The following is a 22,551-nucleotide window of genomic DNA, read 5'->3' as shown; positions in this document are numbered from 1 at the left end:
CCTCCCTCTCTCCCCTCCCCTCCCCTCCCCTCCTCTACCTACACTCCAGTTTGAGCCCCTTCACCATTGCAGTAGGCTCCTGTCTCCCTCAACCTCCCCAGTACCCTTGTAGTCTTTTCAAAAGGCAGATCTAATTACGTCATACGGTCACACCCTGGGCCCAGCCTACTCCCCCCTACCGGAAACACCCTCCCCCAGCCCAAATGAAAAATACCTCCCAGACTTCAGAAGGCTTCCTCTTGCCTGGGGGTAGACTGACCTGTGTGGCCCTGCCATGTCCTGCCAGCCCCATCCCCACCTTCCTTGGCTCTTGGGGCTCCTGCAGCAGGGGTGTTCTCTTGGTTCCTTGTAGACATCACATCCCCTACCAGCACCTGGCCTCTGTACCTACCATCCCTCTTGTCCCAGATAAGCTCCCTCCCCGACCGCCACCCACATTGTCAGCATCTCCTCCCACTGGTAACATGAAACCTGCCAAACACTCCCTAGCAAGGCCTGCTTTTTCCAGAGAGCTGGAAAAAAAATAAATGCCTGGAAAAACCATGCATGAGGCCTTCTGCTACCCATTTTTATAAGTAATGCATCACTGGCACCCAGCCGCGGTCACTGGTTGACTACCGTCTTCGACTGTGCTCTGCAATGGTAGGGTTGAGTAGCTGTGATACAGACTTCAGGGCCTGCACAGCTGGAAACATTTACGCTCTGGCTCTTTGGACACCGCCCCAGTGCATGGGACACGCGCTCATCCTTCCATCTCCACTGAAGACCTCAGGGTCTGCAGTCTCCACCCTGGTCCCCATGCCATTCCTTGTTCGACGTGCTCAGAGCCCTCTCCTTCCGAGCTAAGGAATTATAGGTCATTCCACTGATCATGACTGTCTCTCCCACTAATCTTTAAGCTGTATGTAGACCGACGTCCTCATTTCTAACACCCTGTTTTGTTTTTAATAAGTAGCCTTTCCCCTTTGTTCGCTGCAGAGTTGGGGGTGTTTCCACCCTGGAACGTTCACCCAGTGTTTGGAATGAGTGAAGGGCGTGCCTTTCTTTTGTAAAATGGGATAAAGGCTACTGGCGACACCAACACGCGCTCAGGATGACCACTTTCAGAAAACAGGACGTGAGGACACTTGGGGATCTTTAAACGGAGTATTCCTTGGAAAGTCTCCATGTCCTCACAGGGGTTGAAGGCCTCTAGTTAAAAGCCTGTTGTCTGTTCCGAAGAAAAGATTTACGGTATCCGTACTCTTCAGTTTCAAAGAGGAAAATGACACTTTATTGGTATTATAAAAATCTGATAGAAACAGAAAGAAAAGGGAAATCTGTGCATAGGTGAGGGCAATAGTAAGCAGTGAAGGAGAATGTAAGACAGAGGTCCATCAAATCGGGTACTTACAACATCCAGCCTCTCATCGGCTGGGGCAGCCCCGTAAGGGCCGTATTTCGAGGGCAAATGACTATTTAAAGGGCACATGACGGGGGTCTGAAGTCAAACATTGTTTTCCTGCCTGCGGTTTGGAGCGAGCTGCCTTTCTGTGTTATCCTGTCTTTACATCTTGGGGAGGCTGGGGTAGATGGGCTCACCTCCCCTCCCGGATTCCATTCCAGACCTAAAGGGCCAGTTGTGACCTGGAGGTCAGCTAATGTCAGCGAATCAGGCTCCCGAGGTCACTCATGCAGCTCGAGTCTCACAAAGAACATTGTTTAGCCTGCCTGCGGATATGCAGGACACAGAAGCCTCCAGCACCCTCTCCCGGGTTCCAGTCATAGCCGAGGAGCCGTGTGGCCTCAGACAAGCTACCTAAGCTCCCCAAGACTTGCTTTCTACGGCTGTGAAATGAGTACAGCAGCAGCAGGGCCTTCTTCCTGACACACTGGAGACTGCGGCACACAGGACGGTGTGGCCGGGCTCCCTGTCAGTCTGCGGCCACACCCCCCAGCTGGGCCCTTGCCACGTGCTGCCACATGCTGCCATGCGTCCCAGTGATGTAGTTTTGGAATATAGGTGAGGTTCGGTGGGGTGGAGTCCAGCGGTGACAACCAAGAAAGAATTCTTGAGACGTCTTTGGTGCCAAATGGTGTTTATTACTGCAGGTGGACAGGACCCATGGGCAGAAAGAGCTGCTGCCCCGGGGTTGTGAGGGGCGGCTGATCATACACTAGGGGGTTGGGGGAGGGAAGGAAAAGGGAGGTTTCCAAAGGATTTTCATATGTTAAAGACTCACAGGATACCCAAGGCCTTGCCATTGTCAAGTTAAGGTTGCTTACCCCTCTGGTAAGGCATTCTCATGAAGATAGTTGGGCATTTATACTCTGCCCAGTTCAAGTATCTGTCGATGGCTGCAGATTATAAGGACATTTAATTGTTCTCTACATTGCCTTCTGGAAGCTAGGTCATTCATGGAAATGCTTTGTTCTTGTAGATTTAAGACATTCGCAAACTGAGGGAGACTCCTGTCTTGCGGGATTGTGATCCCTGTAAGTTGTTTTTCCTTTCCTTAGCTTTAGGGCCTCCAGGAGTGTCTGAGGAATGTCACATATATCCCGTTGGTGGAGGGGGTTGTGGGGTGTCAGCTTCTGCTTTGTCCTCAGCTTGCCTTCGGTTCCTTCATCATGCAGCACAGCCAGGCTCCCCTCCCCCCAACCCTTATTTCACTTGGTGTCCCTTTCCAGAAATCTTGCACCGCCGGCCCCTTTCCCACTTGCCCTCCCGCCCCAGCTTCTTCCTACCATTAGAAGCAGCCAGCAGGAAGGTCCTCACCTCCTGCCCCGAGGCGACAGCCCCATCTGTACCCTCACCGTCCACCAGCCTCCTGTGCCTATGGAGGAAGGGCCCTTCCACACTTGGGTCTGGACCTCGCCCCCTGTGGGCACAGCCCCCTCTGTCTTTATCACCATCTTCTCCCGCTCTGTTGGATCGCTCCCATCCTCGAAGAGTCCTTCTCCGGCACCTTTTGCCTTTGCCTCCGCACCCCCAATTCCTGCCACCCTTCCCACCAGGCTTTCTCAAAAGCCTCAGCCACACTCACGGATCCCGCCTTCAGTGCGTCCTAGCCACTGCTCCTGCCTCTGGGGCCCCAACCCTAATCTGCTCCCCCCTCCAGTCCATGTCACGTGGTTGGCTGCTCCGCTCTTCTTGAGCCGCTTTTTTCTCTCGGTTTCTGTGTTGCCAGAGTTTTGCGAGTGCCTTCCTTCCTGTCAGTCTGTCCTGGCCCCTTCCCCTCTACCTATATATTCCTCCCAAGTGGTCCCATCTGGCCCTCTTGATGGGGTTTTGGAATATACCTGAGGCTCAGTGGGGTGAGGTCCGGAGCTGACGACCAAGAAAGAATTCTTGAGACACCTTTGGTGCAAAAAAGGTGGTTTTATTAAAGCACAGAATTAAGACCGACGGGCAGAAAGAGCTGCTGCCCCGGGGCCTTGAGGAGTGGCCGTTATATCCCCGGGAGTTGGGGGATGGGGCAGTGGGGACGCAAGGAAAAGGGAAGTTCCAAAAGAACTTTCATATGCTAAAGAGGACCTACAAGATACTGGAGGACTTGCCATTGTCAAGTTAAGGTTGTTTACCCCTCCAGCAAGGCCTTAACATTAAGATAGTTGGGAGATTCCTGGAAGAATGTCACACATGTCCCACCCAGGAGTGGGGCGGTGGGTCGCAGGGTGTCCCCTTGTGCTTTGTCTTCAGCCAGCCTTCCCTCCGTCATCACTCTGGTTCTAAATGCCACCCTTATGCCAGTAACACCCAGATCTCCCTCCCCACCCTGGTGTATCCAACTGCCCCCTGGGCCTCACCAGGGGGGGTCTCAGTGATGCAGTTTTGCATTGTAGGTGAGGTTCGGTGGGATGGGGGCCAGAGCTGTAGGCCAAGAAAGAATTCTTGAGGTGGCTTTGGTGCAAAAGGTGGTTTATTAAAGCACAGGGACAGGACCCCGGGGCAGAAAGCTGCCCTGGGGTTGTGAGGGGCAATTGGTTTTATACTATGGGTCTGGGGGAGGTAAGGATAAGGGAGGCTTTTAAAAGAACCTTCATATGCTAAAGAGGACCTACCAGACTGGAGGCTTTGCCATCGTCAAGTTAAGGTTGTTTTCCGCTCTAGCAAGGCATTAACATTAAGGTAGTCAGAAGTTTCCTGGAGGAATGTCACACATGTCCCAGCTATGTCCTCAGCCAGCCGCCTTCTTCCTCGTCATCAACATGGAAAGTGGGGAGGAGGTTGCGGATTCCGAGCACCCAGCGTCCGCACTCTCCCGGCGGAGGGCAGCAGCGTCTTCCCAGGCTCCTCCCTTTTACCCTTGGCCCCAGCCCCATCTGCACATAGTGACCAGAGCGACCTTTGCACAGACATAACACCAGGTGAGACAGGTGAGACTGGTCTCCGCTAAAAACCTCCAGCAGCTTCTCCCTTCTCCGGTGCACTTGGAATCCGATACAAACTCCTTGGGCTGACGTGGGCTGCCCTGCAGTCCAGCCCCCACCTCTGTCTCCAGGCTCCTGGCATCCTTTCAGTGCCTCGGCGCCAGACATCAGCCCGCCAGACTTCCTTCTGCCTCTTGGACACTCAGGCCTGTGTCCGGTTGGGCCTTTGCACTGTGACCTTCCCCTGGAACGTGTTTTGTCCTCAGAGTTCCTAGGGAACAGCTGGCTCCTTCTTGTCCTTCAGGTCCCAGTAGCACTGACATCACCCCAGCGAGGCTGGCGGGTCCTGACCGCCCATCTTCCCTGTTACCACGCGGGGCACTGAACGTGGGGGACTGAATGTCCTGGAGGGCGCTTCTGCTGTCCCTCCCAGGGGCTTAGGTTTGGTTTAGTGTCTGACTCCCTCTGTTAGAATGTAATCGCCAGGATGACAAGGCCCCTTTCCTCGCTGTTCTGTCTCCAGCTCCTAGGGGGGACCTAGCCCAAAGACGACACTCAACAAAGAGCCCTTGACCTCATGAATGGGGCCATCTGTGTGAAGTCTTGGTCCCGCGCTTGGCGTATAGTGGCCGCCCCCAAGAAGCTGAGACAAAGCGGGCACTGCAGAGGGCATAGCTGTCACTCAGAGACCAAGATCACAATATTATTGAGTGTTTCCGCACTGCCTGTCACCACCGTGTAAAACAAAATGTATTTTCTTTGTACCGAAATACATAAAATCTCCTGACAGTTATTTCAGAAACCCAGCTAAAGAATTCCGTTTTCTGCCCCAGAAATAGAAATAATCAAAAGCTTTCCAACCGTGAAAGCAGCTGAAGTCGTAACTGGGTGAACCAGGACGGACGGGTGGAATTCCATGCTGAGGACAGAGCCTGTCTCTTGCTTTTAGCAGACACACTTTCCCATCTGCTCACAGAAATAGCTGTCTGCGTTCAAAATGTTTCTCAATGGCAGCCATCTGTCTAAGAGTCTGCCGTTCAGTTGTTTTAAGTCTGACCTGTCGTCTGTCCTTCTCTTGCTTAATGCTGGGGGTCTGCCCAGTGGGAACGAAAAAGCATCTAATGGTATATCTGGCTTCTGCATGAGGCTCGGCCATACCTAAGGGCCCCTACCTTTTAAAGGCGGGGTCATTCATTTAACAAATATTAGAGAAGATTGTCAAAGAAGGTCTTTATAAGGAAGAATCATTGGGTGACAGTTGAGTGTCTGCCTTCGGCTCAGGTAATCATCTCAGGGTCCTGGGATCCAGCCCCACATCGGGCTCCCTGCTCAGAGGGGAGTCTGCTTCTCCCTCTCCCTCTGCCCCTCCCCCTGCTTGTGTGCTCGCTCGCTCTCTCAAATAAATAAATAAAAATCTTTAAAAATATATGTATATGGAGGAATCATCATCAGAATTCTTTTTTTTTTTTTTTTTAGATTTTATTTATTTATTCGACAGAGATAGAGACAGCCAGCGAGAGAGGGAACACAAGCAGGGGGAGTGGGAGAGGAAGAAGCAGGCTCATAGCGGAAGAGCCTGATGTGGGGCTCGATCCCATAACGCCGGGATCACGCCCCGAGCCAAAAGCAGGCGCTTAACCGCTGTGCCACCCAGGCGCCCCATCATCATCAGAATTCTTACCTGCAAACAGTGGAATCTCCTCCAGGAAGAAACGTATTCAAGGAAAACAGTGGTGCACCGTTCCCCCGGAAGGGCGGGCGTGTTAGTTTCAGAGGCCATGCCAGCAAGAACGATGCCAAGCTGTCCCACCCCTGCAGAGGGACACAGCTGTGCCCCCACCAGCGTTCCCAGGGACTGGATACTCACACCTCCGCCCTGCTTTCCTGTCAGCAGTCTTCCCAGCAGTGGAGTCTGCCTGGTGCCGCTTTGTCATGTTGGTCATTTATACTTCGGAGTGTCGGGCAGGTGTGATGCATCTAAAGGGTAGACCATAGGTGAAATGTCTATATCGCAGCCACAAAAGAAGTCTTTCACCTTGGGGCATGGTTCTTGTGTATATGCAGAAGGAAGGGCATACACGTGACAGATAACACCGCCAGAAAGAGCCATTTGAGCTGAGAACCAAAGGTTGAGGAGTCAGCCATTAAAAGAGTGAATGGAAGAACCTTCCAGAAAAAGGGAACAGTGTGTGCAAAGGCCCCGAGGCCAAAAAAAAAAAAACCTCAAAAAAATTTGAGATATTCAAGGAACAGAGAGAAGGCCAATGATACCATCACCCAGCTCATGTGGGAAAGAGGGGCAGGAGTCCAGGCTGGGGACGTAGCAGGGGCCAGGTCCCATACAGTTGGGAGGCTCACGGTAAGGAATATGGATATAATTTAAGTGCTATGGGAATCCATTAAAACAGGGAGATGATACCCTCCGATGTATATTTTTACAAAATCACTGTCTTCTGAATATGGAGAATGTAACAGAAAGGGACAGATGAGCAGCTAGGAGGCTTTGGGGTTGTCTCAGGAAGAGAAAGTGACAGCAGGTAGTGAGAAGTGGAGACCTGAAATGTGTTTTGGAGCCAGATCTTTCAACAGGTGCTAACTGATTGGCTCTGGGAATGGGGAGGAGGAAAGGAAGGAAGGAGCCAAGGAGGCTTCCTCGGTGTGTGGCTTAGACACCTGAATAGTGCCGTTTACTGAGAGGGAGAATGGAGCCTTTGAGGGAGGGGAAAGCTACCAAGAGTTCAGCTTTGAACTTGTTACCTTTAACACGTACCTGTGAGAAGCATGGATCCAGACGTCACCCGGGTAGTTCAATCTACAGGACTAGGCTTTGGAGGAGGGGTCTGGGTTAAAGAAAGAACAAGTCCTACCCAAGTTGTCCATATTTGTGACGACATATAGGAGCTGGGAGTGAATGACCACCATGGAGCCGTAGGTAAAAGCAGGAAAACACACTAGCTTCGTTCTGGAAGATCGAAATTTCCCTCCAGGTGAAGCCACCTCTCAATCGTACACCTTTCAGCAAAACTGAGCCTCTGTGTTCTTACCTGCAAAATGAACATCACAACTAATACCCATTTTGCAGATTCAGTCCAGGGACAGGAAGCGCCAGAGATTGTTCAGTCAGGTCCTATTGGAATGTCTACTCATTTTAACCACTTTTCCCAAGTTCCAGAGCATGAGGACAGTAAGGGTCGTTAACAGTAATGACCCCAGCTCCTCCAGCTCATGCCCATACCTGCTAATACCAGATCTGCGAAGCCTGCTGCCCTCCCAGACACTTCCGGGCAGCCCCAGATTGAATCTCACATCGGCTCAAAAACAGGCTCCCTGGCACCCTGTCCCTGAGCCTTCAGCGCGTGGAATCTCGAGCAGCAGGGTGAGCGAGTGGGGCAGGAGGGCTCCATCTCCTCTGGGCCGTGGTGGGGAGGGGATCCCAGAGCAGTCTGAGCTTACCCCCCACCTCATGATAGCTGCCTTGCCTCACAGCTCGGACGTGGTCACTGGTCACAACCCGAGAGACTAAATGGGGAAGTGTCTTCTCTAGGGCTTGCAAGGCAGGTAATTGTTATCTTTGTTTGACAAACGAAGCAGTAGACTCAGGAGAGGTGAACAACTTAGCCTAGGCCACATAGCTGACCTCAGGTGACATCCGGACACAGTCAGTCTGAAGTCCTTCTGCGTGGCGCGTGGCCCTGCTGCCTCTCCAACAAAGAGACTTACACCCAGGACTGGAGTCCAGTGTAGTGCATTTATTCTCTGCTGGACTGTAGAGCTCTCTAAGGAGCTGTGATGCTTCATCGAGCCGGGAGCATTTTCTCTCTAACACATCCCAGGACCCATTTCTACGCTCTAAAAATCAGTAGCTGTTGGCCAGCCAGCTGCACGGGACACGGGAAGTCCTTTCAGCGCCCTTCCCATTCAAATATAGTATTTATATAAAGCAAAACGGTTGTTGCGGCTGGTGGACTGCTTGTCTGCCACTTGGTGGGCCATCTGTTCAACATTGCCAAACTCCTCCTCATCCTTAAAGACAGAACAGAAGTGTCTTCTCTCCTTGGAAGCCCTCCAGCTCTCCCCCAGACAGAATCAGGCCTTCCCCCCCACCCGCCCCGTCATCGGCTTCCGATGATACTCTGCTCGTATGGCTGTGGCAGACTGTTAGTTGTTCCCAATATCTGAGCGCTCTAGCTGCCATCTTGGACTCTACGAACAAGGCTCCTATCTTAGGGATGTTGTAACTACGAGCTGGAAGAAGTCAGAGTCCCTAAGGATTTATCACAGCGCAAATACCGTATTAGCCCTGGAGTGCCTACCTTCAGACTGTTGTTATGTGGGAGGGACATTTCTACGTAGTTTGGACCACTGTCATTTTGAGTCTCTGTCACTCACCTAACCCCAACTTACATTAGCTCTCTAGGAAATAGGTGATACTTTCCACCTCTTAGCGTAACTGTCTATTTACTGCTCTCTCCGCGGCTAGACTGGGAGCTCCTCTGGGCAGGAACTAGGTTCCAAGGTGTGCCCAGGGGCAGACACAGTGGGTGCTGCTCAGTAAAATGTCCCCTGAGGAAGGTGCAATGAGTGTGTGTGAGAACAATGGTGGGAACGCTCGCAGAGCACGTTCCAGGAGCGGCTACTCATGTGCTTTGCACGCACGTGAGGACTTCATCCTCCTAAGAACCTAGGAGGAAACCAAGACCACCAAGTGGTTCAGGGACTTGTCCAAGATTAGCAGCTATTCGGAGGGACAGGGCTGGGACTGGCACCTGGCCTGCTCCATCCCCAGCTTCTGACTTTTCCGCATCAGCACCTCTTGGCCACGCTCCTGGGTCGGAGGGCTGAGTACTCAGGCTGTACTGAACGGTCTCCCTCCACGTGTTCTGTCTCTAAGAACAATGAGCCATGTCTAGGAAATTTCGTGTACACTGTTTGTATTCCTCTCATCACCAGTTTTATTAAATTTATTCTTTTTTTTTTTTTTCCCTCCGCTGGAGTCTCCTGGTGCAAATTCAACCACTGAGAAAGACTCTTCGGCCAAGAAGAGCTCACCAGATAGATCACAAACACAGAATGCTGCGACAGGTATGTTAACTACCAAAAAAAATGTAGGCGTCTTGACTTCGTTATGATCTCCCAAGCCCTAGTTGCTTGGGCTTGTTCAAACATAATTTGCCACCCTAGTTTACATCTGCAGTTCTGGCCCGGGCCTTGGCACCGACTAGTATCTGAGAAGAGGACAGAATTATTTTTCAGGGGACGCCTGGGTGCCTCAGTCGGTTGAGCATCTGCCTTCAGCTCAGGTTGGGATCGAGTCCCGTGTCCGGCTCCCTGCTCCTGGGAGAGCCCGCTTCTCCCTCTGTCTCTGCCTTCCTCTCTCTCTGTCTTTCATGAATCGATCAAAAAATAAAAGCTTTAAAAAAAAAGAATTATTTTTCAGTTCAACGAGCACTAAGTTCCACTTTGATGAGGATGAGTTCAGCACGGTGCTGGTATCTGTGGGGAAGAGAGGTTGTTAGCAATGGAAGAAAAAAACCCAAGACCCGATTACTGCCCGCTCCACCCCCCCCCCACCGCGGCCCCATCAGAAAACAGCATTGATTGAGGTAGGGATTGATTTGTGTCCAGATGTCCATTTATGAAAGAGACTGAGTGACTACACAGAGAGGCCAATGCCTTTAAAATAAAAGTTTGCTACTCACAGTTCTCGTAGAAACAGAGGCCCACTCAGGGCCATGGGAGGAAGCACCAGGATCCGTCAGGAGGTAGAACAGAGCAAGGGGAAGGCATAGGCCACAGACTTTACCGGGATTTCTTTACAAAAGATTAGGCATGAAAAGGCTAACAGGTTAGGGTTAGCTAGTTTGAGCGACCTTGGTGGGCTTTGGGGTGTAGGGCTGTCCCTAGTTGTCTGGCGCCTGGCCTCGGGGTGATTTAGGGCAGGGGAAAACCCACCTTGGAGTGCTGGAGTTAGAGAAGTGGGTGGTTCAGAGCATGGGCTCTGGGTCACAGGGGAGACGTGAACAACTGTGGCCATGAGTTTTGCCCTCTAACTACTGGATGCCGAATAGACCAATACAGAACCTGGGAAAGCAAAGAACAGGAACTGTTAAGTATCATTCTAGACAATTTCACACATGTCCTCATAATTCCAAAAAATTAAACAATCCTTTTTCTTGATGGAGAAATGAAGACTCTGAGTATGTGAATTACATCTCAATCAAGCTGTTATTAAAACAAACAAACAAACACACACAAAAACCAACTTGGGAACTACCATTGAGAGATCTATCCAGATTCCAAACAGAGGTAAATATTTGTAGGAGACTTTGCAAAATGTAAACATATAGTTGACTCTGGAACAGCACGGGGGGTAGGGATGCTGATCCCACCGCTCAGTCAAAAATCCATATATAACTTTTGACTTCCCCGAAGACTGAACTACTTAGCTGACTGTAGTCTGGAAGCTGCACCAACCACGTAAACAGTTGATTAACACATATTTTGTATGGTACGTGTATTATATGCTGTGTTCTTACAATAATGTAAGCTAGAAAAAAGAAAATGCTACTAAGGAAATCAGAAGGAGGGGCTCCTGGGTGGCTCAGTCAGTTAAGCGTCTGACTCTCAATCTCAGCTCAGGTCTGGATCTCAGGGTCGTGAGTTCAAGCCCCACGTTGGGCTCCATGCTGGATGTGGAGCCTACTTAAAACAAAACAAAAGACCAATTATATATTCAATTCATAAAGACCCATGAGTCAAAGAGGAAGTATCAAAGGAACTTAGACAATGTTTCAAACTGAATGAAAATGAGACCTCTTTTTTAAAAAAGATTTTATTTATTTGACAGAGAGAGAGAGACAGTGAGAGAGAGAACACAGTGGGAGCAGGATAGGGAGAAGCAGTCTCCCCACCGAGCAGGGAGCCTGGCCTGGGGCTTGCTCCCAGGATGCTGGGATCATGACCTGAGCCAAAGGCAGACGCTTCACGATGGAACCACCCAGGCATCCCAGACCTTTTTTTCTCACATGAGCAATTACTGCTATAGATTTCCCTCTGCAGACTGAGGCGTTTCACGAATGTTTTAGATATGCTCTTTTAATTTTTATTCAGTTCAGATTGTTTCCACTTTGTAGTTCTTATGAAGAATGCTGCTATGGGCATCCATGTATGAGATTATGTGCGCCATATGTTCTCATTTCTCTTGGGTCTATGTAAACCAAGGGGTGCAATTGCCAGGTCATATGGTGACATTTTGAGGAACTGTCCTCCAAAGTGATCATCATACACAGTTTGAAGCGTGTAAGAGGACAAAAATAGACTGTTATCTCTACTGTATAGAACCATATATATATATAATAATATATATACAATAATATATACAATATATTATATATTTACTATGTATATTATATACTTACTGTATGTGACCAGATATTTATAATTTCTGTTTTCCTATTCCTTTTCTTTTTCTTTTTTTTTAAAGATTTTTATTTTTAAGTAATCTCTACACCCAGTGTGGGGCTTAAACTCACAACTCTGAGATCAGGAGTCACCTGCTCTACCAACTGAGCCCGCCAGGCGCCCATATTGTTTTTTTTCATTATTCTTGAAGTTCCACGTTTTCCTTTGGTACCATTTTCCTTTGACCTGAAAACAAAACAAAACAAAACAAAACACTTTTCCTTTAGTATCTCACTTACAATAGGCCTGCTGGCAATGAAGCTCCTTTGTTTTCTTTCATCTGAGAATGTCTTTATTTCACCTTCATTCTTTTTTTTTTTTTTTAAGGTTTTATTTATTTATTTGACAGAGAGAGCACAGGAGCAGGCAGAGGCAGAGGGAGAAGCAGTCTCCCTGCTGAGCAGAGAGCTCCACGTGGGGCTCGATCCCAGGACCCTGGGATCATGACCTGAGCCCAAGGCAGATGCTTAACCGACTGAGCCACCCAGGCGCCCCTTCACCTTCATTCCTGAAGGATATTTTTTTTGGATATTCTGGGTCAGAAGTTCTTTTCCTTGAGCCCTTTCAAATATTCCACAGCTGTCTGGCCTTAATGGTTGGATGAGAAAATCCAGGCATTTACATAGTTGTTGCCCTTTTGTGTAATGCATTTTTCTCTGGCTGCCCTTGAGATATTTTTTTGGTCTTGGTCTTTCAGCCAGTTATTACAATGTGTGTGGGCGTGGGTTTCTTTGGATTTAACTTGTTCCAGGGTTTGTAGAACCCTGGAACCTGTAAATTTCTGTCCTTTGCCAAATTTGGATAAGTTTTCAGACATTATTTCTTTGAATAATTTTTTTTTGAACCACACTCTTTGTCCTTTCTTTATGGGACTTTGATGACGCAGATGTTACACCTGTTGATATTGTCCCATAGGTCCCTGAGGCCCTGTTCATTTTCTCCAGTCTTTTGTCTCCACATTGTTCAGATTGAGTGGTATAATAAAAATATAGGTTTGGTCTTTGTCCCCAGTTCCTAACACAGAGTTCCTAAAACCCTCAGAGTTTCCCAAGTGATGGGAGTGTCTTTTGTTATTCATAATGAACATCTTTCAACAACACCTATTTGCTAATACAGTGACTCAGGTTGGGGCTCCAGATGGCTTCAGGCTCAGCTCTAGTTACCAGAAAGACCAAACATGAGTAGAGTGGGAACGTTCAGCACCACCCTCTCCAAACTCCAGGGAAAAGAGGAGGACTGGAGATTGAGTTATAAAGACTCTTGGACGGTGTGGTTTGGTGAACTTCCAGGTTGCTGGGCACATCAATGTGCTGGGAATGTGGTATGCTGAAGAGGGCGTGGACCTTCCACCCCTATACCTTGCCCTACATATCTCTTCCATCTTTCTGAACTGCCTATTTTTTTTACAGATTTTATTTATTTGAGTGAGAGAGAGAGAAAAAACACAAGCAGGGGGAGTGGCAGAGGGTGAGGGAGAAGCAGGCTTTGCATGGAGCAGGGAGCCCAATGTGGGGCATGATCCCAGGACCCTGGGATCGCAACCTGAGCCAAAGGCAGACGCCTAACTGACTGAGCCACCCAGGCACCCCTCTGAGCTGCATTTTTTTTTTTAAGATTTTATTTATTTATTTGACAGAGAGAGAGGCAGCAAGAGAGGGAACACAAGCAGGGGGAGTGGGAGAGGGAGAAGCAGGTTTCCCGCTGGGCAGGGAGCCCAATGCGGGGCTCAATCCCAGAATGCTGGGATCATGACCTGAGCCAAAAGCAGACACTTAACAACTGAGCCACCCAGGTGCCCCTGGGCTGCATTTTTTATAATAAATCTGTAAAGGTAAATATAGCACTTTCCTAAGTTCCGTGAGTCATCCTAGAGAATTATCAAACTTGAGAGTGGGTCATAGGAACCCCCAAATTTGTAATAGGCTGGATAGAAATGTGGGTAACTGGGCATCCCATTTGAGACTGGTGCCTGAAGTGGACACAGTTTTGTCAGACTGAGTTCTTTACCTTGTGGGATCTGAGGCTAACTCTAGGTAGATTTAGAACTCAATTTTATTGTTGGAGACCCAGTATACATCAGAGAATTAGAGAACTGGCATAGAAGAACCAGACATGTGGTATCAGAAAATACCACACAAATTAGATAATTTCTTTTTTTTAATTTTTAAGTTGAAATTCAATTAATGAACATATAATGTATTACTAGTTTCAGGGGTAGAGGTGTGATTCATCTGTCTTATATAATACCAGTGCTCATTACATCATGTGCCCTCCTTAATGTCCATCACCCAGTCACCACACCCGCCACTCCTCTCCCCTCCAACAACCCTCAGTTTATTTTCTATATTAAGAGTCTCGGGGCGCCTGGGTGGCACAGCGGTTAAGCGTCTGCCTTCGGCTCAGGGCGTGATCCCGGCGTTATGGGATCGAGCCCCACATCAGGCTCCTCTGCTATGAGCCTGCTTCTTCCTCTCCCACTCCCCCTGTTTGTGTTCCCTCTCTCGCTGGCTGTCTCTATCTCTGTCAAATAAATAAATAAAATCTTAAAAAAAAAAAAAAAAGAGTCTCATGGTTTGTCTCCCTCTCTGATTTCTTCTCGCTTTATTTTTTTCCTCTCTTCCCCTATGATCCTCTGCTTTTGTTTCTTAAATTCCACATATGAGTGAGATCACATGATAATTGTCTTTCTCTGATTGACTTATTTTGCTTAGCATAATACCCTCTAGTTCCAGCCACGTCATTACAAATGGCAAGATTTCATATTTTTTTTTGATGGCTGAGTAGCATTCCATGGTATAAAAAAAACACATCTTATCCATTCCTCTGTCAATGGACATCTGGGCTCTTTCCATAGTTTGGCTGTTGTGGACATTGCTATAAACACTAGGGTGCAGGTGCCCCTTCAGATCACTACGTTTGTATCTTTGGGGAAAATTTACCCAGTAGGGCAATTGCTGGATTGTAGGGTAGCTCAACTTTTTGAGGAACCTCCATACTGTTTTCCAGAGTGGCTGCACCAGCTTGCTTTCCCATCAGCACTGAGAGAGGGTTCCCCTTTCTCCACATCCCCGCCAACATCTGTCATTTCCTGACTTGTTAATTTTAACCACTCTGACTGGTGTGAGGTGGTATCTCATTGTGGTTTTGGCTTGTATTTCCCTGATGCTGAGCGATATGGAGCATTTTTTCACATGTCTGTTGGCCATTTGGATGTCTTTAAAGAAATGTCTGTTCATGTCTTCTACCCATTTCTTGATTGGATTATTTGGTTTTGATAAGTTGGGTTTGATAAGTTCTTTATAGATATTCGATCTAGTCCTTTATCTGATAAGATAGTTGCAAATATCTTCTCCCATTCTGTCGGCTGTCTTTTGGTTTTGTCGACTGTTTCCTTTGCTGTGCAAAAGCTTTTTATCTTGATGAAGTCCCAGTAGTTCATTTTTGCCTTTTTTTCCCCTTGTCTTTGGAAATGAGTCTAGCAAGAAGTTGCTGTGGCCAAGGTCACAGGGGTTGCTTTTTCCATTGGATATTCATTCCTGCTTTGTCAAAGACAAATTGGATAATTTCTATTGATCTATCTTCAAGTTCATTGTCTCTTTCCTCTGTCACCTCAGTTCTGCTATTGATCCCATCCAGTGAATTTTTTTCCCCCGTTGTTGTATTTTTCAGTTATAAAATTTCTGTTTGATTCCCTGTCATAGCTTCTTTTTCCCTACTAAGAGTTACTATTTTTTTTTTGTTGTTTCAAAGTGTTCACCCTTACTTCTTACATCATTGTTGTAATGAATGATTTACAGTCTTCATCTGATGGTTTCAACAGCTCAGTCATTTTAGGGTGGGTGATGCTGACTGTCTTTTTCCCCTGAGAATTCATTAACCTTTCCTCATTGCTTTATGTTGAGTAATTTTGGATTGTATTCTGGACATTTTATTTATTTTATTTATTTATTTTTTAAAAGCTTTATTTATTTATTTGACAGAGAGAGGAGAGAGAGAGAGGGAACACAAATAGGGGGAGTGGGAGAGGAAGAAGCAGGCTCCCCGCTGAGCAGGGAGCCGGACGCAGGGCTCGATCCAGGACCCTGGGATCATGACCTGAGCCAAAGGCAGATGCTTAACAACTGAGCGGCCCAGGCACACTTGGACATTTTAAATGTTATAAGATTTGAGTCTGGTTTGAATGTATTGAGAAGGTTGGAATGTTTTGTTTTGTTTTCAGCAGGAAATTCACCCGGTTAGGGTCAGATCACAAGTTCTGCCTTCTGTAGATTGCGCTTTCAATGCCAGTTCAGTGTTCAAAACTTTTGCAATGCCATCTGGATCCATCCTACACATGTGCCACCCAGGGACCACATTTGAGACCTGAGCAGTGAGCTGCCTTGCAGTTCAGTTCTCAAAGCCTTTTTTATGCTGTTTAGGGTCAGATACACTTATGTGCGTGCAGCTCAGGTGAGCGTGGCTTCCATGCACAATTTTATGGGATTCCTTTCTTGACCTCTCTTCTCTTCCCCCTGCTCTGGCTCCAAAGGCACCCCTGTCTGGTCTTCTGCTAGAAAGTTGGAACTTCAGCCTCTGCACTCTTCCGCATATTTCCTATGACCGAGTCTCCATGGGCCAACCGGGAGGAGGACAGAGAGGAAAAAAGCAACAGAGATTCCCTTCACACTCTTTGTACCACAAGCCCATGGTGCAGAGAAGGATTCCCTCACAGTTTTAGATGCCTGTCCAGCTGCCACTTCTTCTGCTGTCACTACCGTATAGGGTTGCAGCTTTAGGAAGAGGGCCTGCTGAGATGCATGGGTGGAAGAGAGAACAAAACAGGGTTTCCCCCACTCCTGCTGTCCCTTAGGGCTTCTCACTTTTGGACCACAGACAGAGGGCTTCTGTTAGGTCTCCTTCTGTCTTCACCTGGTTCTCAGTTCTGGGATTCATGTTGCCTTTGAGCTGGGACATACAAAGGGAAAGAAGAAATCCAGGAAACTCTCTGCCATATGGTTCTTATTCTGAGTTCTGGTTTTCTTTCCCAAGTCACCTGCTACCATCTACTTTTCAGAGTCCTCAGATAGCCACCCCATCCATTATGTCCAGGACTTTCAGTTGCATCGAGTGGGAGATGGGGTAGAGTGTGTTTAGTCCATCCTAACCAGAACTGGAATCCTGATAGAGTTCTTTTGGTTCTTCTTTTCCCTTACTCCATATTATTCTGATTATTTGGAAGTTACATATTCTCTCTATATTCTTTACTGCAGATTTTTCTTTATTGCAGTGAATCTCAAACAGGAACAATCTCTCTCCCCGCCCTCAAGGAACATTTAGCAATGTCTAGAGACATTTTTGTCTCTAAGTGTCTCAGGGAGTGAGTGCCACCAACAGCTAGTGGGTAGAGGTCAGGGATACCACTAAACGTCCTGCAACACACAAGGCAACCCCTACGGGAAAGAATCGTCTGGCCAAAATGTCTATAGGACCAAGATGGTGAAACCTCACTTTATTAAATGCATTTGAATTTCTCTCATTCATATTTAGCTTTATCTAAAGTTAACTAATATCTTTTTTTTTTTAAAGATTTTATTTATTTATTCGACAGAGGTAGAGACAGCCNTAGAGACAGCCAGTGAGAGAGGGAACACAAGCAGGGGGAGTGGGAGAGGAAGAAGCAGGCTCATAGCGGAAGAGCCTGATGTGGGGCTCGATCCCACAACGCCAGGATCACGCCCTAAGCCGAAGGCAGACTCTTAACCGCTGTGCCACCCAGGCGCCCCTAAAGTTAACTAATATCTTACCCACCTTTCCTGAACAAATCAAGGGCTCGGACTAATTTAACTCCAATCTCTTCCCTCCAGACTTAAATGCTATTTTATCTAGTGTTTTTAGTTCTGTCTTATTTTATTTTATTTTATTTTTAAAGATTTTATTTATTTATTTGACAGAGATAGAGACAGCCAGCGAGAGAGGGAACACAAGCAGGGGGAGTGGGAGAGGAAGAAGCAGGCTCATAGTGGAGGAGCCTGATGTGGGGCTCGATCCCATAACGCTGGGATCACGCCCTGAGCCGAAGGCAGACGCCCAACCGCTGTGCCACCCAGGCACCCCATAGTTCTGTCTTATTTTAAAACCTCACAAATGACATATTATACATATTATTATAGATAATTTTTGTTTGTTCTTAAACTATCATTTTATTTGCCTACTACTTCCTGATGCTTAGACCATCTTTCTGGGATTATTTTTCCTGGAAAAAAATATTAGATAGATAGATATTGAGAGAGAGAGAGAGAATAAGAAAGAGAATCTTTAGCAGTTCCTTTATCACAGTTGTCTTCCCTTAATTTTTGTTTTTCTATGAATGTCTTTATTTCACCTTTGTCCTTGAAGATAGTTTGCTGGGTACACAAGTCTGCCTCAGTGCTTTGATGATTTCATTCTATTGTGTTCTGCCTTCTATTGTTCCTGTTGAGAACTCTGCAGTCATTCTAATTGTTACCCCTTTATAGATGATCTATTGTTTCTCTTGGCCCATCTTTAAAATAGTCTGTTAACCTTCTCCCACAGAAAAGCCATAATTTTGTGCAAGAGTTGGATCTTTTATTCTCAACACCCTTCCTGATTCTGCTTAGCATTTTTATTTGTTTGTTTGTTTGTTTTGAAGTATGCTCTACACCTAACATGGGGCTTGACATCATGGCCCCGAGATCAAGAGCTGCATGCTCTACTGACTACGCCAGCGAGGCGCCCCTCTGCAGAGTATTTTTGTGGCCATCAAGCCTCTACTTCCCTTTCTGTAACCGTAGCATAACTTGGAGAGAATTCTATGCATGGCATGGAGTTGGTGGTACACTTACTACTGCATGCCTTTTTTTTGTTTTTTCACTAAACTGTGAGTTCCTTGAAGATAGTCCACTCCCAGCACTGAGCATGGGCCTGACACGTAGCAGATGCTTAGTGGATGCTTAGTGGATGGATGGATGGATGGATGGACGGACAGATACGCAGAGGGACAAACGTGTGTGGCCGCAGGTATATATCTGGCTAAAATGCAAGTGAAACTGCATGAATTTACCTGAGCTGCTTCCTCTAGCGTCTCCCAATGATCTGCATGCCCCCAGGCACTTTCACACCAATGGGAAGCTGAGATCTGCGATATGTTCCTTCTCATCATGGCCGAAAGGCGCCAATGATCCTTTTCTTGTTAACATTACATTGACAGAGCATCACGGTCAGATTCTGGTCTTGAGGAAAGCTACAAAACTAGTCAAGAGGATATCAGAAGCAAGAGAACTTCAGAATATGCTTCCCAAGGAGGTGAGCACATGATTGGAAATTTAATCGTAGAGATGATTTAAGAGGGGCTAGGAGATCTGGTGAGAAAAGCCAGCACTGCGAGGATGTCAGGGTAAGAACTGGGGTGTTTCTGATTATACTCTGGGGTGATACAGTCAGGAAATCTCCCAAGGCTAATTCTTGGGTGAGGTAGACGCCAGTTAGTTGAGTGAGTGTTTCATCTGGATTTCTCCAGGGATTTAAATTACTCGCTTGGAATACCGGAGCCTTGGTGTAATGCAAAGAGAGTACTGAGCCTCAGTTTCCTACTCGAGAAAATGGGGACGATGATTCCTGGGTCATGGTGTTCTTCTGAGGTTTACCTGAGGTTGTGATGATAATTAACATGTAATGAACACTTACCGTATGTCAGACATTAAACCCGTATGTGCAGTCTATTTTATTTTACTGTCACAGTCCTCTGAGATAATTTCTCCTGCTCTTTAGTTTATTAGTGAGGGAAGTGGTAACTCAGAGCATTGTCCACATTCACAAAGCAAATAATGAGAAAGCCAAGACTTGCCCACAGATCTGTCTGGCCCTGAGCCTGCGCTTTTTCATCTCTGAGCTTTGACATTAGCAAAGTCCCCAGGACTTGAAAGGCCCTGGGTTAATGTGTGTTCTCTCCTCTTCTTCTCCCCTCCCCTAACTCCTCCCCACAAACCTCAGCAGGTGGTCCTTTACATCAATGGCACCTTCAGAGTTCTTGAACCTTCTTCATTTCTCCATATTTTACCACTGTCTATTTCCCCTCGGCATTTAGGAATGAAATTTTGAGAAGTGGCAGGACATGATGAAAAAGACAGACAGACCTGGGTTCAAATCTCAGTGCTGCATCTCATCAACTGTGATACTTAAGCAGGTTGTTTAACTTTTCTTTTTTTTTTTTAAAGATTTTATTTATTTATGTGACAGAGAGACAGCCAGCGAGAGAGGGAACACAAGCAGGGGGAGTGGGAGAGGAAGAAGCAGGCTCCTAGCAGAGGAGCCTGACGTGGGGCTCGATCCCAGGACCCTGGGATCACGCCCTGAGCCGAAGCAGTTGCTTAACAACTGAGCCACCCAGGCGCCCCTCACTTTTCTGACCTTATTCTACAAAATGGGGAAAATAGGGGCCCCTGGGTGACTCCGTTGGTTAAGCATCTGCCTTCACCTCAGGTCATGATCTCACAGTCCTGGGATTGAGCCCCACGTTGGCTTGCTGCTCCTCGGGGAGTCTCCTTCTCCCTCTCCCTTTGCCCCTCCCCCCTGCTCCTTCTCTCTCTCTCTTCTCTCTCTCTCTCAAATAAATAAAATCTTTTTTTAAAAAGTATAAAATGAGGAAACTAAAGTCCAGCAGTGGTTATGGCCCTTCCTGCTGACAGGGCTGGTGGTCGGTGACGAGCGGTTGTGTCCTACTCTGTGACCTGCGTTGGTGAGGAGAGGAAGGCGAGCCGCTAGAGTGGATGGTGGCAGATTTTGACAGGAGTGGACCGCAGCTGAGAGCCAACAGCCTGGCAGAGACGAGGGGAAGGGAAGTGCCAGAGGGGAGCTGGCTTAGCAAGCTATTTATGGGGGCCCGCCGGACCCCCCTGACTGAGGAGCTAACGTGACTTCACCACTTTGAAGAGGCACAGCATTGATGTAACCTGTTGCCCATTCTTTTTTTTTTTTAATACCATAGTTTTTATCATCAAACTTTACATCGGAATCTGGGGATGTACTGTATGGTGATTAACATAATATAATAAAATAAAATTAAAAAAAAAAAAGAGAAGATAATCTTCATCCATGGTAAAGTCAAACAGTATTGAAGGATATGTAATAAAAAGTAAATTTCTCTTTCATGCCGGGCCCTATGCCTCCTACCCAGAGGCAAACACTATCTTCCCATATATCCTTGTAGAAATGGCTGATGAACATCAAGGAATATAAACCTTTTACAAAATACAGACACTGCAATGAAATTGCACTTTGTTTTTTTTCATTGTGACACGTAATAGCTAATGTTTCTTGATTGCTTACTGTATGTCAAACATCATTGTAAACACATCATATATATTAACTCATTGAATCCACACATAACCCTATGAAAAGTAGTTTGTATTTATTATCCGCATTTTATAGATGAGGAAAGCAAGCCTCAGGAATATTAAGTATCTCGCTTAAAGCCAAATAGCTAGTAGGTGGCAGAGCCGAGATTTTTAAAGGACACAATTTACGTACTATAAAATGCATCATTTTAACGTACAATTTGGTGGCTTTTAGTTTCTTCACAAGGTTGTGCCATCATCTCCACTATCCAATTCCAGAACATTTTTATTGCCCTCAACAGAAACTGCGTACTCATCAGCAATCACTCCCTGCTCACCTCTCCCCAAGCCTCTGCAAGCAAGCACCAATCTATAGATTTGCCTCTTGTGGACACTTCCTGTAAATGGAATCACACAACATGTGGCCCTCTGTGATTGATCTCTTTCACTTAGCATTGTGTTTTCAAGGTTTACCCACTCATGGTCTCTGTCTGTACTTCATTTCTTTTTATGGCTGAGTACCAGTCCCTGTATGAATAGACCACATTTTGTTTATCCATTCACCGCTCGATGGACATTTGGGTGGTTTCCATCTTTTGGCTCTTACGGATAATACTGCTTCCGTGAACATTCCTTTTTTTTCCCCGTGAACATTCCTGTACAGGTTTGTGTGTGCATGTGGTTTTCTGCGCTCTTGGGTGCACAGCCAGGAGTGCCATTATTGGGTCGTAGGGTAACTCTGTGTCTCACTTTTTGAGGAACTCCCGAACCTTCCCACAGCAACTGCACCATTTTGCAGTCTCATCAGCAACGTGTGAGGGGTTCAGTTTCTCCATACCCTTGCCAATACTTCTTTTCCATTCTTTCATGAGGGTTAGCCTGGTTGGCATCAAGAAGTATCTCGTTGTGGTTTTGACTTCCATCTCCTCAATGACTAGGGATACTGAGCATCTTTCCATGTGTTTGTTGGCAGTTGTGTGTCTTCCTTGGAGAAATGTTTATTCCAATCTGTTGCGCATTTTTAGATCGAGTTGTTTTCATTTTAGTTGTTGTCACAGTAGAGCCAGGATTTTAACTTGAGCGGTCTGACTCCAGATCCTGTGCTCTCAATCAGACTCGTTACCGAGTTCAGGATATCTTCTATAACGTTCCGTACGAGAGCACCTGGCGATCCATCACTGTCTGTTTTCATGTTTACACCTGTGTTCCATCGTTCATTAGCCATTTTGCTATCAGTAGACACGTGGGTGCTTCTAGTCTTGGCCATTCTAAATTCTCCTGCCTTGAACAGCTTAGTGTTTGTGTGTTTCTTGGCTCACATGTGCAAGTACACGTGTAGGAAACATTCCTAGAAGCGGAATTGCTAAATCAAAGTACATCTTAAATTGCTCTCCAGTGAAGTTGT

The 22,551-nt window shown here is 46.9% G+C and overlaps 1 protein-coding gene across 1 annotated transcript in view; it reads left to right on the top strand.

The window, feature by feature from the left end:
- FAM227A (family with sequence similarity 227 member A) overlaps nt 1-22,551 on the top strand; it is a 77,275-nt gene that overhangs the window by 30,372 nt on the left and 24,352 nt on the right. The window contains exons 13-14 of the mRNA XM_002914581.4: nt 9,348-9,435; nt 19,022-19,116. Of these exons, the coding sequence (XP_002914627.1) occupies nt 9,348-9,435; nt 19,022-19,116 (183 nt within the window). The remainder of the gene's footprint in view (nt 1-9,347; nt 9,436-19,021; nt 19,117-22,551) is intronic.

Source organism: Ailuropoda melanoleuca, chromosome 15 (assembly GCF_002007445.2).
Source record: "Ailuropoda melanoleuca isolate Jingjing chromosome 15, ASM200744v2, whole genome shotgun sequence".
In the NCBI taxonomy this organism is placed as follows: Eukaryota; Metazoa; Chordata; class Mammalia; order Carnivora; family Ursidae; genus Ailuropoda; species Ailuropoda melanoleuca.
This window is presented reverse-complemented; position numbering and strand designations above follow the sequence as displayed.